This window comes from Aphelocoma coerulescens, assembly GCF_041296385.1.
Source record: "Aphelocoma coerulescens isolate FSJ_1873_10779 chromosome Z unlocalized genomic scaffold, UR_Acoe_1.0 ChrZ, whole genome shotgun sequence".
NCBI classification, from domain to species: domain Eukaryota; kingdom Metazoa; phylum Chordata; class Aves; order Passeriformes; family Corvidae; genus Aphelocoma; species Aphelocoma coerulescens.
Window position 1 is genome coordinate 27,346,045 of NW_027184085.1, and position 24,244 is coordinate 27,370,288.

The 24,244-nt window shown below is 38.6% G+C and overlaps 1 protein-coding gene across 6 annotated transcripts in view; it reads right to left on the reverse strand.

Annotated features, from left to right (window-relative positions):
- Nucleotides 1–24,244, reverse strand: part of GLIS3 (GLIS family zinc finger 3) — a 163,992-nt gene that overhangs the window by 8,589 nt on the left and 131,159 nt on the right. For 4 of the 6 annotated variants that reach the window (XM_069001656.1, XM_069001655.1, XM_069001651.1 and 1 more), the window contains 3 exons: nt 20,791–20,932; nt 11,583–11,730; nt 2,534–2,715 (listed from right to left, as the gene is read on the reverse strand). In XM_069001656.1, the coding sequence (XP_068857757.1) occupies nt 2,534–2,715; nt 11,583–11,730; nt 20,791–20,932 (472 nt within the window). The remainder of the gene's footprint in view (nt 1–2,533; nt 2,716–11,582; nt 11,731–20,790; nt 20,933–24,244) is intronic. The other 2 variants (XM_069001657.1, XM_069001653.1) reach the window with 1 other exon arrangement.

Below are 24,244 nucleotides of genomic sequence, written 5' to 3' on the forward strand. Positions count from 1 at the left end.
GAAACTCTTTCTTCCTTGACAGAGCCAATTTAAATGGAACTGACAAGTTTAAGACTACATACAGAGGTAAATTGTTACCACTGTCTGGTAGCAGAATGAGCTGGGGTGGTTATAGTTACAGCACTTTAAACCTTGAAAAGGCAGGTTATGAACTGCAGGAGATAGGGCTGTGGGAGGTTCTGTTAATTTCTTTCTTTTATACAAAGTAGTATGGTCTGGAGATAACTCCATGGTGTTTTTCTGCATTGTGATGGTGTGACAAATGAAGACAGCAATCTATGTATTGCTACTGGGAAAACATGAACTCTTGCAACATCTGCTGTTGAGAGAGAAAGTTTAGGTAAGCCTTTAAGGCACACAGGACAACACTTCCAGTGTAGCATACAGGATGAGAGAGCTGTGCTTAAGGTGGAGGGAGTACATTCTGACAAAATACATTGTACAGTGACAATAGGTAACATGATCTTTGAAAAAACATTTAATACCCACATTGTGGGTATTGAATTGCACTGTATTATATGTTTCAATACTAAAAAAACAGTAAACAATTAAAGTTCAGTCTACATTGTCTTCATACTGGTTTTAAGTGCCAAGATCTTTAGAATTTGAACTTTGAGTTATCTATGTGCATGTAATTCCTGTCAGCAGTGTCTGTTTCAACAGAGGCTTTCCTAGGAGAGTGAGGCAGACACAGTAATGCTAACGTGGGACTAAGTATGGTATGGGTTTAAGGTCCAAGATCTTGAAGTCAGCCATTTTTTGATCTCAGAAGATAGTATTAAACTGCATCTTAAATTTGGATGAGTAGTAGGGCTTCAATTCGAATATGGCATTCACTCAAATGACAGTCTCTACTGGGTCTTCTTCTTATAAAGAATGATGACCCACATCTTCTGTCCTTTTAAATCCTCTGTGGACTGTAGGAGAAGGAGATGGGAATGTAGTAGCATTGTTCTGGCCTGCCCTAAACAGAAGATACCCAAGGAGACATGAAAGTTGCTGCACAGCCCAGTGCAAGTCCTGTGTGGAGGACAGTTAATCCAGGGTGATTTGTGAGCCCCTGGGAGGCAGGATTCTTTAGAAAGTGTTTTACTTTGAAGCAACTGGTTGTGATCCCAGCTTCTAAGATTCCTAAAACTCTTATGACCATGAGAAGAAGAAGGTGGTAAAGCCATTTGTATAAGTGAAAGACAATTTTTGTTCCAGGAAGGAAGACAGACCTTAATGTCTCAATGCCTTTCCATCCAGAAGATGAGTTCTTGCCTTTTCAGAACAGGAGTTCTTTCCAAATGTTCAGCAAAATATGGAATAGAGTAAAATGTTTTGTACTGTGGAAACAGAAGGGTTAACCTGATCCCTTCATGCCCTGCACTAGGAATTTACTGGACCTGTTCTCCCATCTTTTCGACTATGTCATATGACAGTGAACTGTATATTAATAAATTTCACCCTGTACTCCATTGGCCATACATTATTAGTGAAACTTCTAGCAGAGAATACAGAAAGCCAATAAAAACTGCTTACATCCATTGGTAAATTTCATGTTCTTCTAGTACTAATCAGTGCTGTAAGGAATTACTACTTTCTGGAAGAAAACTGTCAGTCTCAGATCCTGCTCCTATGTGGTCTAGTATGGTGTGAAGAATGTAACAGGATTGGCACTTTCCTTGCTCTCCTTCACATTTATGAACTCAGGGAGATGCCCGTTTCCTCTCTTTGTCTAGAGAGACTGCTTTCATCAGTGGGAGAAAATAAAAGAAGCCTTGCTTTTCCCAAGGTGTTTCCTATGATATCTACAATGATAATTCTCAGGAAGCCTGATCAATAAGCAGAATCCTAAGACCTTTAAAAAGAAGTCCAGTCTGCTATGTACCTTGTGTCTATAAATATGGCAGACCATATATTTAAACGGTTGAGAGGAAACAGCAATACTGCTGTCAACACGCTCCTGAAATGTTAAGGTAATTAGCATTCAGTCTCCATACCAGCTAGGAAAAACAAACAAACAAAACAACCCACGAGCCGTTAATTTTCTTCTTGTCTACAGAAGAAATATACTGGATTGAAGAGAGAGGTCTTGTAGAAGCTGATTACACAGTACAAATGGGAACACAGCTGCAAGAGTCTTCCACGCTTACAGAAGAGTTCTCCATCTCCCCATGAGCGCAAGGGAGAAAACGACCATACCTCTTGAAAACCTGGTTAACACTTACGTGCTACATCAGAAGGGATTAGAAGTGTAACATTAGAAAATTAAAAGCCATCATAAAATTTTTTGCCATTCTGTTTCAAGAACAGCACTGAAAATCAGTCTGAATAGAAACCTGTAACTCCATACCGGGATGAATAACAACTAACTAAGGTAAAAAAATTTAAGGAAGTCTGAAGGCAGAGTTCTGGAGGCTACTTCCCAGGGTCTTTCAAATGGAAAAGTGCCTTAAAAATATCAGTGCCAGTCCCTGAAGCACATAGTTTGAAGACAAGCAATAACAACAAACAACTAACACCAGTGATGAAGATTCTTCCTTCTTACCCTGGATGTGAAGGGCATTTGGCTGAAAAGAAGGGCTTTCTGCAGGCTGGTATGTCTTCAGAGGCATTCCTGCAGGCTGTGGAAGCTGAGGAGGTTGTGGAGTCTGTCTCTGCATCACGGGGGGTTGAATGGACATTCTCTGGGGGCTGATGTGATGAGGAGAAGGAGCTGGAGCAACAAACCTAAAAGTTCAAAGCCACAAAACAGTAAAATTTCTAATAAATAAGAGCTAAAGGTTGTTTTTACTTTATTTAGATCACGTTAGTTATTTGTATAGATACAGACTTCCAAAACAGCAGTGTGCAGCCCAGAGATAACACCCTTTTAAATGGTGACTATCATTAGGTTTGACTATCATTAGGGAAATTAGCAGGCTGATTTGCCCCTTATCATGGAAAACTACTTTTAACCCATTCCTTCTGTGGGTGTGTCTAAGTCTTAATTGGAGGAGATACCTGATTTTGGAGGCACCGCCAGCTGTTCATTGTAAGGCTTTGTATCAGCTTTATCTATCAATAAATAGCTGTTCATCACTGACATAAGGGGTCAGTTTGGGTCATTGGTCACTGAGGGGTTAGATATTAGTTCAGGTCCAGGTTTCAGGCTTTAGAAATCTTTGTATGTTACACAGAGCTATTTGAAAATAAACAATCTGATGTCAATATAATGCAGATTAAGGGCAAGTGTTAAATTGCTTCCAGAATCTGACCGCATCAAAATGTACAAACTGACAAGCCTGGCAGAGGAGAGAATGCTTGAGAACAAGCCTGGTGGTGCAGCTGCCACAGAGGTTCATCACCTCAGTGGTATGTTTTGCACAGCTCTGTCACTACTGGCACTACAAGGATACACACTACTTTTGAAGATTTTACATGTAGTTTTATGGGATTTTTTACTTTTTTTTTCTGCATTTCCTTAAAACTGCATACCTCAAAGTACATTACAGATAGGTCATGTGATCTTTTTTGTGGACAGAAAACTAAGGTTGTAAGAGCTCCTGTCTGTGCCTCAAACTGCCCACTAGACTGATGGGATCTGGTTAATTACTGAAAGCTCAGGAATGGCTCTCGGCCACTTTTTCATCAATGAGAGGAGAGCTGGAACCATTCTCAAACACCAAAAAAGAACCATGATATTTTTGCAAGAGGAGGAGCAGAAAGTGATGTAGTATTCCTGTTGCAGATCAGCCTATGTCTCCACCACTAAAAACAAGCTGCAAGTCTGCTGAGAAGGAATACCCTTCCCTGTGTTCTCAGTGGCTTCTCCTAGGAGGGATCAGTGCCTGCTGTTAACACAGTCTACCAGTGTTCTAAAGTGTGGATCTGGTCCCTGTTGTCTTGAGACTGGACCTCAATATAACAGATGACTTTTTTTTTAACCTAATAAAAAGCATGTTTTTCCTGAAGGCGTGTAATGAAGTTTTTATCACACCCTTGTCCTGGGTTGAGGTGTATTCTATTACCATCCTCATGAGCTGTTGAAACCAGCTGGGGCAGTGTTTCCTTGCCTCCTCCCCCCAGACTATCTTGCTGTTAATGGCCCATCAGTGCCCTGCTGCATGACTCAGAGATAACTCCCTCCGGACCATCTTCTGCTTAATGAGCCTTATCAACACTTGGCCTCATGACTCATCATCCCATTGTGAGATGCTCCACCCAGAGGGAGGAACCAAGCATCCCATCCTGGATATAATCTGGGACTCTGAGCACCACAGTTACTCTTTCCACTGGATTTCCAGAGGACAGGAGCTACACAGCCACCGCTGGACTTTCTGAGGAAGAGCAGACCCCTTCTACTACAGGATCACCACTTCAGAGGACTGCTACCACCACCCTGCCTGACAGAGACTCAGGTTGTATCTTGACTCTGTCAGTGTTTTCTTTTACTTTCTTTTCCTTTCCTTTGATTTCCATTAAATTGTTATTCTGACTTGGTGCCTCCCCCTGGTTTGTTTTCAAACTAGCACAACCCTGAATACAACAAAAGGTGCAACTGCAGTAGTAGCTCTACAGAACACCTCTGGGCAGGGTCATCATACAGGTTATAACTGTATTTAAATCCAAGTCATTTGAGATCTTATATGCTGCAGCTAAGAATCTGTACATGCCATGTGTCACCTGTGTGTTTTTGACTTAATTTGAAAGGTATTTACTACATTGCTGGTGACCCATAATCTACATTTGGAGTGTAACAAGTGTCAAGATGAACTCTGGATGATGTACTGCCTATTCAGTTTTCTGTGAGAAGCACATTTTTAAGCATATTAGGTAGGGTTTGGATTGGTCCTGGTGCTGATGTGATATTAAGTTCATAAACATATATTGCTTCAGAAATGCTATATGGATGGAGGAAATAAAGATGTCACTACTGAGCCATTGAGTCTTTAATGTGTCAAATATTTCATTTTTCCAGATTACTGATGCACAGTAGACTGAAAGACATACCAGGGTGGAAGAGAAGAAAGCATTCACGTATTTCACAATAACACTAGAGAACAGTTTTTTTTAGAAAGAGAAATCAGTAGTTATATTGTGATAAAAATATCAGAGGTTTTTAAAAAGTGCTATAACTACCCGGTTATATGTCTCCTGAGCAATAACTGGAGTTAGTTTTTTGTACAGGAATCACATAGACTGTTATCTTCTGCCAGAGATTGAGAGCCATGCACAAACAGCCTTTAAATACTGCCATTATTTTAAAAACCATGAGATATCATCCTTTGTGTTTTCAAGATTAATTTGTGAAAATTAATTGCTGAAAAATTATCTTAACCAGTAGCTACTAACAGGGAAAAAATCATTTTCAAAACTCAAGTTGGAAAGCAGAGTTGTACAGATTTTACATTTGATTTACCATCTAAACAACTTCCCCCAAGTAATAATGCACTGTATTGTACAGCCAAACAGAACTCCTTTTTAGTAGACATAAGCGGTCTTTATGATGATTTATAAATCAGTTTATGAAACCCTGGCTCACCCATATCCATGACTGTAGTTATCTACTTTTTCTTTCCTTCTGCTCAACGAAAGAGAAACTTATGCTTGCCCCAGCCTAGATTTGTCTCTGAACAAATCTCATTACATTCCTGGGAGAACAGCTAATTCTTGAACATCTTATTCTTGAAACACTTGGGACCAGCTTGTGACCACTTGGAAGCTGCAATCAAGAGCTGTGGTCAAGCCCAGGTGTCAATTCAATCAGGAACCAGCCAGATTTGCAGAAAGTTACCCTTTTCTATGCCTGATGGGTGTAAAATCGGAGCAGGAATGTTTCTGGAGACATTAAGAAACTACTTTCTCTTCCGATAGTAGCTGTGAAAAAATGTCCTGCTGGGAAATGATTAGATTTGGTAGTAAGCAAGATAGATGACAAAGTTACCAAAGCTCACCTGTTTTGATGAGATTAGTTAAAACACCACATACAAAGTGGGTTTGTTAATGACCAGGACTGGTCATGACTACATGGAAAAAGAGATTTTACTCTAGCATTTCTTTACTGGAGCTGGCCCAGTCAACAGTCACTACAACTACATGCACAACCTAAGCAATATGTGGAAAAGGAAGGGAAGAGGAAATCTAAGAGTAATAATATGCAGTATAAATAGTGCATTTATATAGTACTAATAACTATTAATTTAGTTTATTTTATCATGGTTGGCCACCTACAAATAAGTTCTGGGTGCAGTGGGGAAACAAACTCTTACGTCTCTGTAGCAAGGACATATATAAGATGTTTCTTCACCTAGAATCCCAAGTGCTTTGCAACTCCTCAATTCATTTCACTGCAACCAAGCATGTTTTAAAAATATATTGAAAGAAAGGGAACTGTACCTGCATATAAAAGACATAATTTACCTACCATTAATCCATGCAACACTATGGCACTAAATGCTACTAAAATTAAATATTTGAGACAGGAACTATGTAACTATGTTGAATGTAGTTCCATCTTCATTCTTACTCTTTTTTCTCAACTTTGCACTGTAAATTAAAGCATATGTCACCATTTAAACAAAATGAATCCTTATGGTTGCTATAGATACATTTATGAAGTGGAAATTGAACATTAAAGCTGAAAACTTTGGTCTTTTTTTTTTTTCTTCTGAGGCCACAGTTTTCTTTGAACAACTTGTAAACACAATTTATTGGGTCGTTGCTCTGGCTGAGTCCTTTTTACTGGGCTGCAATAGTTTGGGAACATAGACAGATGTTATGCAGTTCACACAGCAAGGTGATCAGGCTTTCAGCTTGCTGAGCTGAAGGTTTGGCTGGACAAAGGACTGAACTACAAGCTCCCTGTAACAGGTTGCTGTCTCCAACAGTGTCCTGTACAGTGCTGCACTTTCTGACAATGATAAATGAGGAACAATCTACGATCATTCCTTCTTGAATGCCTTTCTATTTCTAGGCAAATCCACAACATCTGGGATGATGTCTCCATTCTCTGTTGTGTCATCTTTCTGGGAACTCACATTTTGGGTAGCTCTACACTTTATGCTGTGTGTCAGTGACTTTACAGCTGCTCAATCCCCTGTCAGTGAGGGAAACGTTCTGTTGTAACACAGCATTCTGAAGCCCAGCATATTGCACTGTAAGTTAGTCTGGCTAGCTATCAGTGACAATCAAATAATCATGCTTTAAAAACACATTTAAGGAAAGCACATCTTTTGCCAAGAACAAATTTCAAAAAATCCTATGTTTTCCCCAAAGTTATAAATATATTCATTTGACCAAAACAACAAAACCTAATTTTTTACCCCTCCAATGATTTCTCTGCTACAAGTTTTGTTTTGTTTTAAGGGAATGCAATCTTCTTGCAATAACAGAAATATTTTGGGCAACAAAACCAAAATTGAGCCAAAAGAAGGGATGAAGGAAGAAAGAACAGGCCCTCTGACCAGCACCTCATCTTCTCTTTGGTGAGAAAATGAAAGGAAAATTTAAAGTGGAATTTAAAGTGGAATTTAAGGAAGAAAGCTGTGAGTAGGCACCTCAATATACAGACTCCCTGGAAGCAGACGATGTAACTTTTTATGAAATCTCTCAGCATTTTCTGTGCCTATATTGTATTAGAGAATTAAGTTTCTTGCAAATGTGTAGAAGAGGAAAAAAATGCCTTTGGGAAAAAAAAAAAGAAGTGTGAGAAAAATTCCAAGCTTTGCTAGGTTTGCTCTGAAAGGAGGTTGTAGCCAGGAGGGATTCAGTCTCTACTCCCAAGTAACAGCAATAGGACATCCTCAAGTTGTGCCAGAAAAGGGTTAAATTTCTTCACAGAAAGGGTGGGCAGGCGTTGGACCAAACTACCCAGGGAAGTGGTGGTGTCACCATCCCTGAAGGTATTTAAAAGACGTGTAGATGAGGCACTTGGGTACATGGCTTAGTGGCGGCCTTGGCACTATTAGATTAACAGTTGGACTTGGTGATCTTAAGGGTCTTTTCCAGCCTAAATTATTCTGTGATTCTGCAACTCTGTAGCTCAGGTTCAGGGTTAGCATTACTGACACCTCCAACTCAAGCATTTGTCATTTATATGTGTTGTTTGCTCACTAAAAAAACCACATGATTAGCAGACAATCCTCTGAAGTGTCCCATGCCTGAATAGAAGTTAATGTACCTATTTCACAACCACACTGTAAACTAAAGACCTTCTTTGAGGCAGCCCTTTGTATGCTACATACAAAGGGCTTTATAACTTGTGAGGGTTGGGTGTCTTGGCTTCTTGGTTACAACTACTCAGAGGCTTTTGCTTCTTGAAGTCTGGCTTGGAGCTACTCATTATTTTACAGTGAAATCATAAAGGGAATATAACCACACACTCAAGCAAAAAGAAGCACTGTTGCAGAACTTATTATAGCATAATGATGCTGCTAAACTGAACAGTTTGGCCCTAAGTTCTTCTTGTCAGCCGTACACAGTCTCTAGAAATTCCTGTGAAGCCAGGATGCATCATGCTTCAGGGACATACTGCTAGCTCTGGTTCACAGGAGGGTAAAAAAATCCCCTGGAACACCAAGCCCATGAAAAATTTTGTTCTGGTCTCACATGAACAAGCTATTTCTTGCTCAAAAGCAAGATGTATATTTGGATAATTCATTAAATAAAGAATTTGAAAATATTAATTTCAAGAATTTAGCACCATCAATTTTGGGCCACTGAGCTGCATATATTAACTATGCCATATAAACCCATAATTTCTGATCTGAGTTTTAATTAGATTGTTCTTTCAGCTTATTTGTATGCTCATGCCTTCTTGTATTACAGAAGTGAGTGAAAAGGATGTGAAGTACGTATTCCCTTTTATAGATATGCTTTCAGGTACACATTTGGTACCTTCATTGAATAGCTGCAGTATTTCATATTAGTGGAGCACTCAAAGTTAGTATCAAAGAGGTGGCACAAACAAAATGTAAATCTGCACTTTTATTATTTATGTTCTCTCCTTTGATAAATGAAGTTGTTTCTTAGATCCAAATTCTCTAACTGACTTGCACTATGTGTTCACAGAGTTTTGTATACATAATGAATGCAGTGTAAGATGTGTTCTGTGTTTGGCTCAGTTTCTCACATTAATAAGGCTTAATCAAGTCCACACTTTCCCTCCCATGACCTAAAGGAGAAAGACACAGAAGAAATCCTCCCATTATTTCTCTATCCCATGGTATCTGGAGATGTAGAGAAAGTGCTTATTTCCTTCTGCTTCTGTCTCTCATAAACCTGAGTCTGCTGTCCAAAAAGTGGCACAGTTTGGCCCCCAGGGTCCTCAAACCAGGCAGGCCAGTTTGGATCAGCTTTGGTCCAACAAACACAGCCTTCCGCTGGAGCAAGTGGTGGTCAGCCTGTCCTAGCTCTGAAATGACCCCAGGCATGCACAGTGTGTCAGGAACCACACAGAATAGAACCACAGAACCATAGAATAGTTTTGGTTGGAAGAGACCTTCAAAAGTCATCTAGTCCAACCCTTACTAGCATGGCAGGGGGAACAAATCCTCTACTTGCACCTTTAAATCCTGCAGTCCTCTCAACAATGACGCTGGAATAAACAAGATGACTCACATCTTTCAAAGACACTATCTCTGCCACTTTCTCTACTGAAGGTTTGTTCAGTTCACATTTTCACAGCTATCATCACACCCATGAAGTGACATGACAGCCTACTCACAGGGCCCCATGGCGAGTGTACTGTATTATATTCAAGATGCAGATTCTGCCTTAGCTTTTCTTCTAAAAATTTCCCTTAATTTTTACCCTATGTGTAGTAATCAACACTGCTTTTCCTTTTCTGAATTTAAATTGCCATTTGTCACACTACCTAAATGAAGATACTGGAACTTTTTTTTTTAATCCAAAGCAGCTCCAGGTATGTGAATTAGTACTTAAAGTCTTTTTAGAGAGAGTGTATACACTTAACACATGAGAAAGGAGTATACCATGTTAGCTTTTTATTATTCTGTAGAGTACTCTATTCTCTGGACATCTGAAATGCCTTCTATGAATTGAATTAAGTCTCACTCTAAGCACATCTGCTATGGTTCTACAGCAGTAGAACCTCAGAAATGGGCTAATAAGAAGATCATTGTCTTTTATAATGACATTTATACCTGTAACAACTATTAATGTATCCCTACCTGTCACCTCATGCTCTGGCAATTGCTGGCTATGGATGTTAGATAGAACATTGCATGAAGAGAAAGCTATACAGGGGCAGAAAAGCCTCTGTGCCAGGCAAGAGAGCATGGACAGTCCCAGAGGGTGTGCACAGAAGGCCAGAGCCAGCACAAGGGAAAAGACCAGGATCGTGGGGGCAGGAGTGGGGAGGAAGGACGGAATAAGTAGGTGAGCTCCAGTGATCATGAGGCAGTCAGCTCCATCTCAGACTGATGTACAAAAAGCTCAGCAACTTCCAGTGGCTCCAGAACTGCCTGAATTCACATGTGAAGTCTGAAATAGAATTGTACTTTCACCTGTTGTTAATTTCCTGAGACATCATGTTCTTCTATCTTACTGATACAAGGCAGAGTGAATATTGCTTTCATCCAAAGAAATTATGCTCATTTAACAGTAATTGAAATCTAGTGAATGTTGTTTTCAAGTTTATAATTGGAGATTTTGTACTCTTCAAATTACTGCCATATCTGTCACTCAAGGAAATGAAATACTTTGAAACACATTAGTGAAACACAGCAATTTATCATTTAGAGAGCACTGAAAAAGAATTTTACAAAATCATGTGTAAGTATCCATGAGCATATAGTAAGAGTTTAGTATTTTGTGTAATGAATTCTTGACTTTTCCACTAGAAACCTATTTACTTAGGCCTCTTCAGACTTGTGATTTGGTAGATTTGTGGTTCAATGAGCTATAGATTTGCACATCTGTAGTACTATACACTACCTAAATCATTGGAAAGATTGCTGAAAATAATTTAGGGAATGTCTAAAGATGAAAATCAAGACATGTCCAAGCAATCGGTTTTTATGTCACTGAAATATCTAAAATCATAGAATTTACAATACTTAACCAGCATATAATAAAATATACATAATTTTCTTAAAATAAATCCTGACTAGAAATCAAACTAAAACTAGTGAAATAAAAATTTGCTTATTATCTATTGGTATGGCAATTAAAAAAAAAAAAAAAAAGGCACGTTCCTGCAGAAATATTTGGTATTGAGAGAATACTGACAGAGTATGACTCTTCTTCCACAAGTAAACAAAAACATGAATCTCAGGGCCCCCATTCTGTAAGGGATAGCTGTGGTCATCTGAAGCTGAGTGTGCCAGCTAGTACCACTTTCCTTGCTTGGGCCATTTGTGGGGATCAAGAAGGGATTGGAGGAAGTCTCTGAAATGGAGATGGATGGAAAGTCTCCCTCCCAGGCTGCAATAACACTGTCCCTTTTACCTCTCCTTCCCCTGATAAACCCCTACCCAGAGCAGTTGTTCGGCCACTGCTGCCTTTCTGAACACCAACAATTGTATTTCCCCCCATCCTGGCAGCTCTGAAGGCAGTCCTGCCTCAGGCTCAAGCTGGGAAACACAGGGTCTTACCTCTCTGAGTCCGCAGCTGCGAGAAGAGGTATCTGGGGAGGATGCAGAGGACTACCCTGTATGTTATGTCCTGGGGAGGAGTGGCTGCCAGGGTGGGACAAGGACACTGCTCCACTTCGATTTATCTGTGTGCTGGGGATCACAGCTGCTGAAAGTAAAAGAGAGAAGTAATGCTCATCAGGCAGGAAACAACACTGATAACTGACCTAACAACAACAATATTGGTAACTGACCAAACACTACCATGCAACCCCACCTGTCAAGCTGTACTGCCAATTCTTAGCAACTAAGAAAATGAAGGGGTTTCTGAAGTGTTGTTTTCCATACAAAGGGAAAAGAAAACCCACATGAAAATAAGTAAGTATTCTTTGCTGCTTCCAAATGACACTTCCATAAAACCAGGCATGAATGATCACAGCCATGCTCCTTGCCTTGGAATTTTTTGTCTGAATATGGCTGAAAATCTTCCATACATTTCTGTTGTAGAAGAGGTGTCAAATACTTCCTAAGATATGTATTTTTAGAACTAGTGAACAGAAAGAATGCTTTCTACATTTTTGCCTCAGCTGTAAAAATCACAAATTTCTTGAAGAACATTGCTATCATTGGCCCAGATTCCTCAGTAATACATACAAAAATTTCAAACCATCTTTAACAGCTTAATAATTTTCTCAGAGTTTTCTCATGTATTCTTCCCAATAAGGAAAGGTTCCAGATGACTAAACAAAAAGCAATACAGGACTTTGTCCAAATGTCCTATTTAGCTGATTCTAAATCCTGTAACCTTGTTTTCTTGTAACCCTTTAAAAAAAACCAAAAACGTTTAAATCAGACAAATTAAAATGTTTGTATCTCTGAAAATCCAGTTTCCCACCTATTTCTACTGACATCTGTGTCAAGTAGCTTATGTTGATGTTGATTGGCAGACAAATACATGCTCTTTCATATGTTATGAACCCAGAGAATTAAATGAGTTAGATAGGCTGTCTAAAAGAAAAAAATGATGCCTCCTGTTTGTCTGGCATATCTTCCAGTCTCTTTAAAAAAAAGTGTTGTTCAGGCCTAGTTTACAGAATAAAATTCTACCTATAAAAATTACATTATGCTAGTGAATATGTTGGAGCTAATGATTTGAGTTTCTTGATAAAATCCTAGAATTTAAACCAGTTCCCCAGGGGGCACTGTCACCAGTAAAACATCTTTCTAGGCTAAAACATGTGCATGGATGCTGCAATCCTAGCAGAAGAAAGACTGCATTAGAGGTAGCCTCACCACAGATCGGTCTTCAAGAAAATGATTTCACAGGTCATCATTTTCTCATTCACAGGTGTGACTGTTGCTACAGAAGATCAAAAAGGTGAAAACTCATCTCGTCTCCCAACTCCTCATATTATTTCTGGAAAGACTCTATTAATCCTTACAAGTCCACCTTTGTGACAGACTGGATATTCACTAAGGTAAAGCAGATTGAAGAAAAGGCTCAGGAGTCTAATTATGCTGTAGCCTCATTAATGAGCAGTCCTGGACATGTTTCAGCTGGTGGAAATGATAGTGCAAGATGACAGACAGGAAACCACTTTGTGAGTAAAAACATCCAATATAGATGCTGTAGAGGTAATGTCAAAGTTTAGGGGAAGTTAACACTGGTGGTCAAAGCTGGAGGAGTGGAGGCTGAACTTGGTGCCAGGCTCTGCTGTTTGCTAATTTGTGTATGGACCAGAGCCTCCTAATCATAACCCAAGTGACAGCAGGCATCTGACAGTAGAAGACATCCCAAACCTTAAAGAGGGACAGAGGAGGCAGATCCCACAGAAAGATGAGGCATCACTTAAGATAGCAGAGTAACTCACAAAGAAAGGGCTGAGGGCATTTCCCTACTAAGACAAGGGAATGGGATTTTTCCACTCTGCTTATGCACTTCAGAAATTACTTTTTCCACATCTGTCTCTCAGGGTAGCATCAAGACAAGTGCAGAAGGAAAAACCAAAGGAATGAACTTTTGAAATTCTTATTTTATCTTACATGCAGCACAGAACAAAATACTGGAAAAAAATCAACTACACATTCTGACAGAAAAAGCAGAGAGACTAATAAATCGCTGCAAAGGAAAACCCCAATTGTCTAAATAAAAAGAGACTATTTAAATTATTCCTTGCCAAAATAGGGTAACTTGCATTTTACTATGACAAAAACTAATAAAACTATGTAAAAACATACAATGGCTTAGTCTACCAGTACTGTGATCTTTGCATTTAAAATTAACCTCTTCAGGATCAGGAGTAAAAAGGCTGGATTATGACAGGGTCTTCAGCACAAGGTAGCATGAGTTATTCTTCCTGACATAGCTGTTGTCTGCCACAACCATGATAAGTATTCCAGGCAAGTATTTTCTAAATCATGCTTGCACATTTTCTAGCTGGTTCAGGCTGTGGTAGCACAGGTTCCCACAGCACTGGCTAAGACCTGGGGATTCTGTCTCTGGGAAAAGGTTATCTGTAGCCAGGCACAGGCAGCCACTGACAACATTCTGGCTAGGTTTCCCAACAGTACTTTATTTTTCTGTTTCTGATGAAGAGACCATACACAGTGTAAAGTAAGAGCTAACTATGACAGGGACTAGAGGACCAGCTAGGATATTTAAGGATAAAAGTGCATATGTATTAGCTGCAAAAATGTATTCCTTTACCCAGGGTGTGTTAAATGCTCACAGCATGCCAGAAGAGTATATCTGGGCTCCTGTTATGCTTTGTAATGAAGTCTCCAAATGCAGCACTACAAATGACAATGTGGGAGACCAGGGAACATCTACTGGCAGTGCAACACAACTTTTGTCAGTGCAGCTTCTTTCAAGGTACTGTGTTAATAAAGGCACCTCCATGGGCACCCAGTGACATGAAATCACAAAACTAGCAGCTTCTGCCTGGCAAAAAGGCAACTACTAAAACTTTCCAGCGTAGACACAGCACTGGTCCATGCTACTACCTGAATGTTGTAAATACCACCTGAAGGGCAACATTGTCAGGCATTAGCAGTGAACAGATGTATGGCAGTCAAAAAATATTGTCAGTGACAGGTTACTTCACTGGCTAAGATTAATAGAAAACTTTGGACACTATTTTAGAAACTGCTAGAAAACTTGACCACTTCTTCTTGGGAGCTCTGTGTTTGGCAAGCTTTCCTAGTGGGTTGGCTGTTACATGTGATTTACTTGATCAAAGTGTTGGTAGTAAATATCTTCACAAGGTAATGTCTTTTCAGTCCTGGTCCCCTTAAATACCCGATTCAAGGGGCATGAAACTGAACAAATGTTCATGACAACCAGCATGCTCACTGACTCCAATATAGCACTCCATGTATGTCCACACACAAAGTTTTAGAATTAAGCATTAGTTTTAAGTGGGTTTTAAAGAAAAAGAGAAGAGGTTTAGATTAGATGTTAGGAAGAAATTCTTTACTGTGAGGGTGTTGAGGCACTGGAACAGGTTGCCCAGAGAAGTTGTGGATGCCCCATCCCTGGAAGTGTTCAAGGCTAGGCTGGATGGGGCCCTGAGCAACCTGGTCCAGTGGAAGGTGTCCCTGCTAATGGCAGGGGAGTTGGAACCAGATGATCCTTAAGAATTCTTCCAATACAAACCATTCTATGATTCTATCATTCTATGATTACTTAACAAAAAGGTTTCTACAAAGAAGGTTTTTCTATCAATACAAAATAAACTAACACCTTTATAGAAGTTTTAAACAGATTCAGATATTCTGAAAAAAAACCCAAAACCAAAAAACTTCAATCTAATGAAAACCAAGGAATTGTGAATGGTGTTCCTCTGCATCCCTTAAAAAGTGCAAGCTATGACATTATTTACAAGATGGATACAGCTAATTAGTCCTGTCTACGAACCTCAGATTGGGGGACAGGCACAAAATTTCGGCCAAAGAGAAGAAGGAGTCATGTTTTCTTTTCTGGAGTCTCATCTCATATCCATTTATCAGCACGTAAGAATTTTTCATGAGAATATTTCTGCAAACAATTCTCTATGAGAAGCTAAATTCACATGTATCCTCACAATGCATAGGAATAAATTAGGTGGTTGCAAGAGAAGATGATGATTCTGAATAAGGTTTCTTTAAAAAAAAAAAAAAAAAAGCCAAAAAGTAGCATTTAAAATGTTACAGAATCTAAGGCCTAAAAAAAGTTATTTTTCAAAAGAGTCAGAAACCTGTAATTTCATGGAACCTATTTAAATGCATAAGAATCACACCCTCTCCTTTGCAAATTACCAATAATGCTCTAATTGGAGAGCAACTTGGACTTACTGCCATCAAATCAGCCCTCTTAAAAACAATTTCTGCCACCAAAATAATTCTCTGATTATTGACAGTATGAGTTTGGAGTAGGGCTGAGAGTTCTTACCATATGGAGTAAGAGAGTGAAGGTTTAATTTTGTAGGTCAGTTAGTTACATATATACATACATTTGCAAGGTTGTGGTTTTTTAATTACTAAATATAGCCTTCTATTTCTGCAAGGAATATTTATGAGGTGCTTGACAACAACTGATATACTATTGCACAGAAGGAAAATAATGAAATGCTTTTTGCAGTTGGGAGCATCACTAGTATATATTCTCCTCTTTCACTTCCCCTAGGAAGCTCACACTTCCCTACAGGATTTTGTAACCAGGTATATGTGGATATATGCTGTGTTGAGTTGTACGTGGTAAGCCCAGCAAGTGAAAACCCTATTGTGTGTTTTACCTTTATCCTCAGCTCATCTGTAAATCTGAAGTCTCCAGAGTGCATGAAACTCAAGAAGCCATCATGCTTTAAGAAGTACAGTAGAAGCCAAAATTGCGGTTTAAAGAAAACAAATCTGTCTCCAAAGCTGGTCTGTCACATGGACCATCTGCACTGATGGTCTATCTCTTTTCAGGTATTTTGCAAGCAGATCAGAGATACTGGAAAGCATTAAAGTACTGAAGCAATAAAGCAGGGTCTGGACTAGTATTTTAAGCCATTCCTGAAATGGCATCTTTAGATCCCATCCCTGCCTTCCACTTTCTTCTCTTTTAGTGGATTGCAGTTTCTGAAGTTCAGTCTCATCACGATGAATGGAGCTATAAATGGTGCAAGTGGCCGTATTGCCTACAATGTTGTAGCAATCCATAGGTAAATGTTCCTAGAAAAGTGAACTCAAACATTACATCAATTTTTGGAAAACTATTAAGTTGTCTCAAAATGGAAATTATAAACTCGTAAAACTGGTAAATAAAAGGGCAAGTATGAGGGGAAGTAAACTATCCTCCTTAAACTAAGATAATGTTATTAACACATTTTGCCCCCTGTAATGCGTGTATGGTCCTACCTGGGACTACATCACATTTAGCAGGAGTTCTAGATATGTATGCAATACTTAAATTCAGCCTGAAAGGTGACAACAGACATCCTCTTCGTTATTGGCAGTCCTACATTACTGCTCCTTTTGCATCCATTCCCTATGCAGCAAATACAATTCTGTTTTTCACAGCAAGGGCCATTCATGTGTCAGTTTTTCCTTCTCATTCTTCTATTTTTCTTATAGGAATGAGCTGTAACTATTTTCCAAGGCTGTCACCCTTAACAAACTACTTTTTTTTAAAAAAAAAAACAGATCACTTTTTTTGAAAAATACAGACTGCTTTTTTCTCAGACATCTCTTAGGGAGTTTTACTCACTAGGACAATTTCTTTAATAAAATTCTTTCATTATTCCTGAATGTGTCCTTATCCTCTACCTGCCTGTTGTACCTACCTACTTTCTTAACATTACCTTAGATACAAACTCCTGGGGGATTGGATTTTTTTCTTATTGTGTGCACAGAGCACCCAGCTTGGTACTATTTCAGTGGGGAAAAAAACCCAAAGAAAGGTGTTACTTAAGCAAAGCACAGCCAGTCATATACATAGAAGTAGTTAGGTTGAAGTTTCACAATACAGCATAAGACATTATTTTAAAAATACTTAGAATTCAAAGAAGTTCTGTAACTTTACTGATACAATTTTAAAATTTCAACTTACAAAGAAAATCATGCAGTTGACAAGCTTTTCCTTGCTCTGGAGCAGAGCTGAGTGTGATATTCAGTAACTGCTTATAAATGAATTACACATTCTGGCTTATGGTTAAATATGAAATGGTCAAGTTTTATCCAAACAGCACAGTAAAAAGATGGTTTTTTTTCCTGCTGCATTATTTATGATTCTTCCAGTTTTAGTGACTCTAGATTGCTCTGTACAAAGTAAGTTCATACTATTTCACAGAAGAAAAAACATCATCCCCATGTTCTTATTATGAATGCATCACTCACACCTTCATTGTGTGAACTGAATAAACCCAAAAGCCTAGGTATTGTTCAAAATTAAAACCTAGATGCTATCACAATGCTTAGCCCTTAGTCTGTCTGCTTGCTTTAGACCCATAAATGTAATTTTGTGTCATTTTTAAGCAAATGATCTGTCATGCTCCCTCACTGTATTAGTAAGATTATACTCAGTTTGGATTTCTTCTATGAAGTCATAAAGACTACAAGATAAGAAAAAACATTTTTGGACACTTAACTTCAAGTAATAGATAAATAATAAAAAAGATTATTGTTGTATTTCATTTAAACGTGTCTGTGTTTATATATTCTGTATTTTAACAGTACTGAGAAACTGTACAGTGGTCACTACAGGTGTTCCACTATGTAAATGAAAATGGAATTTTGCATCTAAACATATACTTTTGACATTTCTTACTTATTTCTAATACTTTGCTTTCAAACATTTATTCTGTAGATTTCTTCTACAGGAAAAAAACCCTACCTTTGCTTGAAATGTGCATTAACATAAGCAAAGTCACTTTCAAGTAGGAAAAGTTTGATTTGACATCACTGGAAGAATGAAAATCTACTCTGCCTTCTACTTTAAAAGTAGCACACAGACATTTCAGCTAATATGCTGTCTCAAACAGTACCCAGTAAAAATAATTTATTTAATTTTTCAGAAGTCTCCAAGCTGTTAATTATATTTACAAAAAAAAAATTGTTTCCAGAGAATTTTGAAGGGCAGCTTCTCTGAGGCAGGACACTCATGCTTTTGTGTATTTTACTTTTCTGTCTGTGGGACATGAATAATTTTCATGTTGCCCTTTCAGTAAAATAATTCCCTGCCTGTTGGAGTTATCTCATGTATTCACATAGTATATTATTCTGTAGCAGCCCTGTGAGTAGTTAATGAAACAATTAATTTCAGATGGATTGGGTGGTTGTCAAAATGGAGTGACATGGATTGATCTATACGTGACATAGTACCCTCAGTTAACTGGTATGAAACAACACAAGTGAATAAAACCACAAGAAATTTGCCAAGTTACAGACAGCTGGGAACACACATGTAAGAGAAAACAGATTATTCCTTACACAGAAATTAATGCTGATAAGAGTACATTGATTAATTACCATAAAAATCAATTTACCATAAAAAAATGCCATACAACAGGAAGCAATGCCAGGAAAGAAACTACCAAAATAAATTATTATACCAAAGAATGTTCATAGTTAGCAGTGCTGCGAACATCAGGTACTGAAAGACAAGGCATGAATGAGACTACAGAAAGTAATGTCTCAGTCTCAGAAGCTGTCTGTGAGACATCATGACTGCAGACAATTGCCAGCTAAGGGCTGGCTGGAAGCAACAGCTTTACCCATCTTGTCCTGGGCAGCAGGTTGTTCAAGCCACTGTCAGCCTGTGTTTGACTGACCCAGCAGACAGAGCTGCACACTTAATCACAGCCTGGAAGCTAGAGAGGAGTGCTTAAAAAATTGCTGTGGAAATCTCCTGTGAGAATATCCTCAGTTTCTGAAAATCTGGTCACAGCTCATCTGGTACACTGTCCCATCCCAGCTTCCATTCTGTCTAGGAACTTGAAAAAAAGGGAAAAGCTGAATCTTTATCATCTCTCAGTTTTGCATGTTACACTTGGTAAAACCATTAAATCATTTTTTTAAAGTCCCAACATTCCTCCCTATCCAACTACCTCTCAATGAACAACATAAAATAAGCAACTATAACCAGTGACATGTTCCTAGAGGTTCTCTGGCCAAAATCATATCTCCAAAATATGACATTTCCCTTTTCTTTCACACAGCAAATGTCACACTCAGTCTGTACTCAGAATAAGGCATTTAGAAGTTAACAGCATACAAGTAATAGCAACTACTTAATAAATTAGAATACAAACAATCACAGCTTTAACTGTCCTGATTTTTGTCATATAAACCTACATCATCACCAACTATTGTACAACTCAGCCTTGACAAAAACATGAAATAGAATTGATAGCTCTATAAGCCTCTCAGTAAAATAAAACGACTTTTTGAAGTGGCTACTTCATATAATGTAATTTTCATTACTGCAGATAACATCAATGAAGCCAATTCATTCACTTCCTACATCTGGTTCTCACTTAAAAGTTGAAGTGATAAAAGATGTAATGCGTTCTGCCTGAATGTTAAAAACAGATGTCCTCACAACTATTAAAATACTGCATTAAAAATGTTAACATCCTGCCCATTGTCAATATCCTATCCATCTCCCTCTTGAGCTTTGAGATTTATTACCACTCATAACTTACCAATTGTTTCAAATTTATTTGAAATGTGAACAACAATTGTACAACTGTAGGCAGGTATGACAAAGGTATTTTAGTAGGAAAATCTCAGATATTTAACTGAAACAATACAATAGGATTATTACATTTATAATAGAAATGTGTTTATTGTATATTTATAGTCAAAATATGTGAGCTCATAATGCAGCATTTCAGTTCCTTAATGTAGATCAATTGAAAAACTGATATGTGATCCACGAATAAGGCAGAGGAAAAACAGTGTGATTTTAAATGAAGCTTAATGTGTTCAAGATGTCTACAAGGAATGGTAGAAGTGAACTGGTAGCAGAATCAAATGCCTATAGAGCAAAAAACATCCCTCTATGTTGCATTAGGTCTTTTCATGGATATGTATGATTTGTCCAAAAAACTTATAAAAACATGTTTAAAATCTTTTTTTATATTACTTTTCATATTCTAGCCTTCTTATGAGATCGATATGGATTTAAGAGTACATTCTACTCTGCAAAATTATTCCTAATATTAAGCAAGCAATAATCCAGCAGTTTTTTATCTGTCTTATTCTATACCTGGGTAAATATCACAAGCAGGCCCTGGGGAATGTCCCATGGTATTATCTACAGCATCATGTGGTGACAGGGCTGGCTGGAGGGGCTGGATTGCAAGGCAGTCATTCAGGATGTCTTGGCCAAGCTCCGAGCTTGATCGCAACTGAAAAACAGGAGAGAAAAAAAAGGAAATTATAACAAAAGATGGACATAGACAAAAGAAAGGGAAAGTAAGGGAAAATCCTTAAGACAGTGAAAAATTATAATGAAGAAACGTTGAGGTTAGAGAAAAAATGGTGCGCAATCAGAAATCTTCTCTTTTAAATCCTGATTAATACCATCCTTTCATTCCAGCAGGCATTTTTTGAATCAGGATTCAAAAATGCTCCAAGATGCTTTTTTGAATCAGGATTCAAAAATGCTCCAAGATGCTTAATAAGACTGTACTCAGGAAAAGGACTACTTGTACAGGTAGGATCCTGGACAGATTGACTTCGGTTTGCTCTCTTGTCACACACTGCAATAGAGAAGAGTCCTAGTTAATGGGCTTGGAGATTTATCAGATGTCTGACATTGCTTATGTCAGCAGAGGGGTACTATCATGATATTTTCACGCTGGTTTAGAGTCCTGAGCTGCCCCACTGCAGGACCAGAAGAGCAAAGGTGCCCATAACACTGAAAAGGAGGGACTGGGAACAAGCAGCCAGGAGTGGTAATATACAGGCAAGTCAGGACAGAAATGGGACCACTTCCTACAGACCAAAGTTGTCTTGAGACCCCATTCTTAAACAGAGTAGGACTACATCTGCTTCACATTACAGCACAACTGTGAGTGCTCTGTCACTGCCAGTAACCCTAGCTGCATGCATGGCCACCTGCCTGGTACCTGATCCATCAACAGCAAGTCTGTTAATCTGGCTGATCACCAGAAAATTCTCTCTACAAACAATTAATAAACAAATTCATAACAAGAGTTTTCCTTTGGATGAAACTGGATGGAGAGTCTCAATGTGAGGCTGCAATAAAATACAGTAAAAAAATACAATAAAAAAAAAAAATCCCAACACCAAAATAAGGAAAAGGGATAAAGTCTGCTGCAGTACCCTAACAAGGATGACATAGTTGTAATGCCAAACTGCACCCTGAGGTTTAGGGCAGGTTATGGATGCTGCTGCAGGCTGCTGGCACTGATGCCTATCCTGATTTGCTGCTTGATGTTAATGTTATATATAACAAAAATTTGCCTGTTCCTTAAAGCCATTTTGGTGTATTCATTTAAAAGCTTGAAAAAGGAAGGTCTGTGTTTACAAGCACGTGAGCCACTGCAGTGGCTGAGATGCCCATAAATATCCTGTCCTGTCATCCAGGTTCATGCAGCATGATGGAAAGAACCCTGACCTAGTGCACTTGGATGTGCTGCACCTTCCCAAGAAGCAAATCTCACAGAGGAAGCTGAGCCTTCTCCTCTCTTGTTTGGTGCCATGGGGGGTGAGCAGGTAACAGTTAACTAGAACATAACCTAGCACCTCTAAAAAACTCTTAAGGGGAGGAAGAGGAACAACAAAACAAATTTCTACACATCCTATACTCAGAAATGAGTCACAGAATGGTTTGAATTTGAAGGATTTCTGCCACAGGCAGAGACACCTTCTACTAGATCAGGCTGCTCAGAGCCCCATCCACCCGGGCCTAGAACTCACCAGGGATAGGATAAAAGAAGAAAGAAGAGTAAGAGGAAATTATTTGAGATGCAACCATAAAAAGACCCTTAGCCACAAGATGATCCTTGTGCCAGAAAATGCTGATAAACATTCAAATTACTTTTGATGATATGCACTGGTGTAAAACCATGGCATCTGAGTGCAGAGTTGGTCTTACACATCATAAGCACCTGACCCTGTAGCTGGAGATACTACATAGCCTGTGACACCTATGCACACACTGTGTGTGCTGCAGGTGATTCCTTCTCTTAAAAACTTGGACAGTCATTACTAAGCCCCAAGGTACACTACTTCTCCGGGGTATGTTTGTTATCCTAGAATTGTAGGGAGAGGAAGAATGGATGGGGGAAAGGGAGAAGGGGAGAAATACCCTGACAAATGGTTTTGTTATCCATATTCACAATCTGTTATAAGTACAAATGTTTCTTCCAGTTTGGCACACGTCATTGCCTGCTATTACCCAGTAATTGTGCTAGGTTTGCTGCTATCACTAGTAACATGGCTTTTTCATGAAACTAAGTGCTTGTGAAATTAAATGTCAAATATATCCTCATTCAAATTCTTACAGTTACATTATTATTAAGCATTATGTGAATTTAAATTTCTATGGAATCTAAAGTGAATATAATATGAAAAATCTGACTTCTATAGAAGAATCAGGATTCTATCACACAGAATACACAATCACAGAAGTTGCCTGTGTAAAGTTGACTGTGTGTTTCTTTTTAAGAAATGGACCAATTTTCTGTATCAGACGGCACTCATGGATAAAATGGTGAGAAAAACAAGAAAACGAGAGCTAAGTATGCATTAGTTACAAGAATTAAACAAATCTTGTAAAATAAAATAGGCAACCATCTATTTTACAGATTTTTCTATTTTTCACTGCTCAGGAATCTTGCATTCATAAATCCTTTGCTATTTAGAACAAACCTATCCTGACAATCTGTGCTGGCATAAATTTTCTGGCTTTTCAATGTTTATAAAAATGAAGAAAACCTAGGATCATCAACAAGAAACCAAAAACAGAGTAAGAAACACTGTGAGACAGCTGTGATGTGATTTCTGAGGGTAGTTCTTATTTCATGCATTGGCTGTTGTCGATTAGGATTTACAACCACAAGGGCTAGAAATAGATATGCTGTAAACTTACACATGCATACATACATGCAAATGTATGTATTACAATATGTATTACTGTATGTATATAATGTGTCATTTTAGAATGACAAGATATGTATTTAATGTACATATGATGAAATATCCTGAGCAAGAGGTTGGTATTCCATTGACTTGTGCAACAGCAGATGCACACTGCTAATTCAAATTGCCACTGAAAATACTAGCACAGGCCTTCCACATTAACTCTCCCCAGATAACAGATGCTGGGAAAAAATTTATCATTCCCTGCTGCAGGGTGTGCATGTGATTTGCTCTTTTAAGAGTAATTACTGTGGTACCACTGGAAAGAAGAGAGCAAGGGCTAGAGGAGCCTTCCCTACTCTACTCCTTGAACAGCAGGACCAGAAATGGGTAAATTTCCTTTAGCAGAGCCAGCCATTAAATGACAGCTGCTTCCCAAACTACGCACTACTGGGAAACTCCATTTCCAACCATTACTGTTTTCTCTTGACAGAGGCAGTAGCAACGCTTTCTTTGGTTATTGGTCCTCCTTCCTCTGCCATTTAAAGCTCATCTTCCTTCCAGTGTTTTTCCAGCTCTTTCCTCCATAAGGAGGCACGTACTGTGGCATT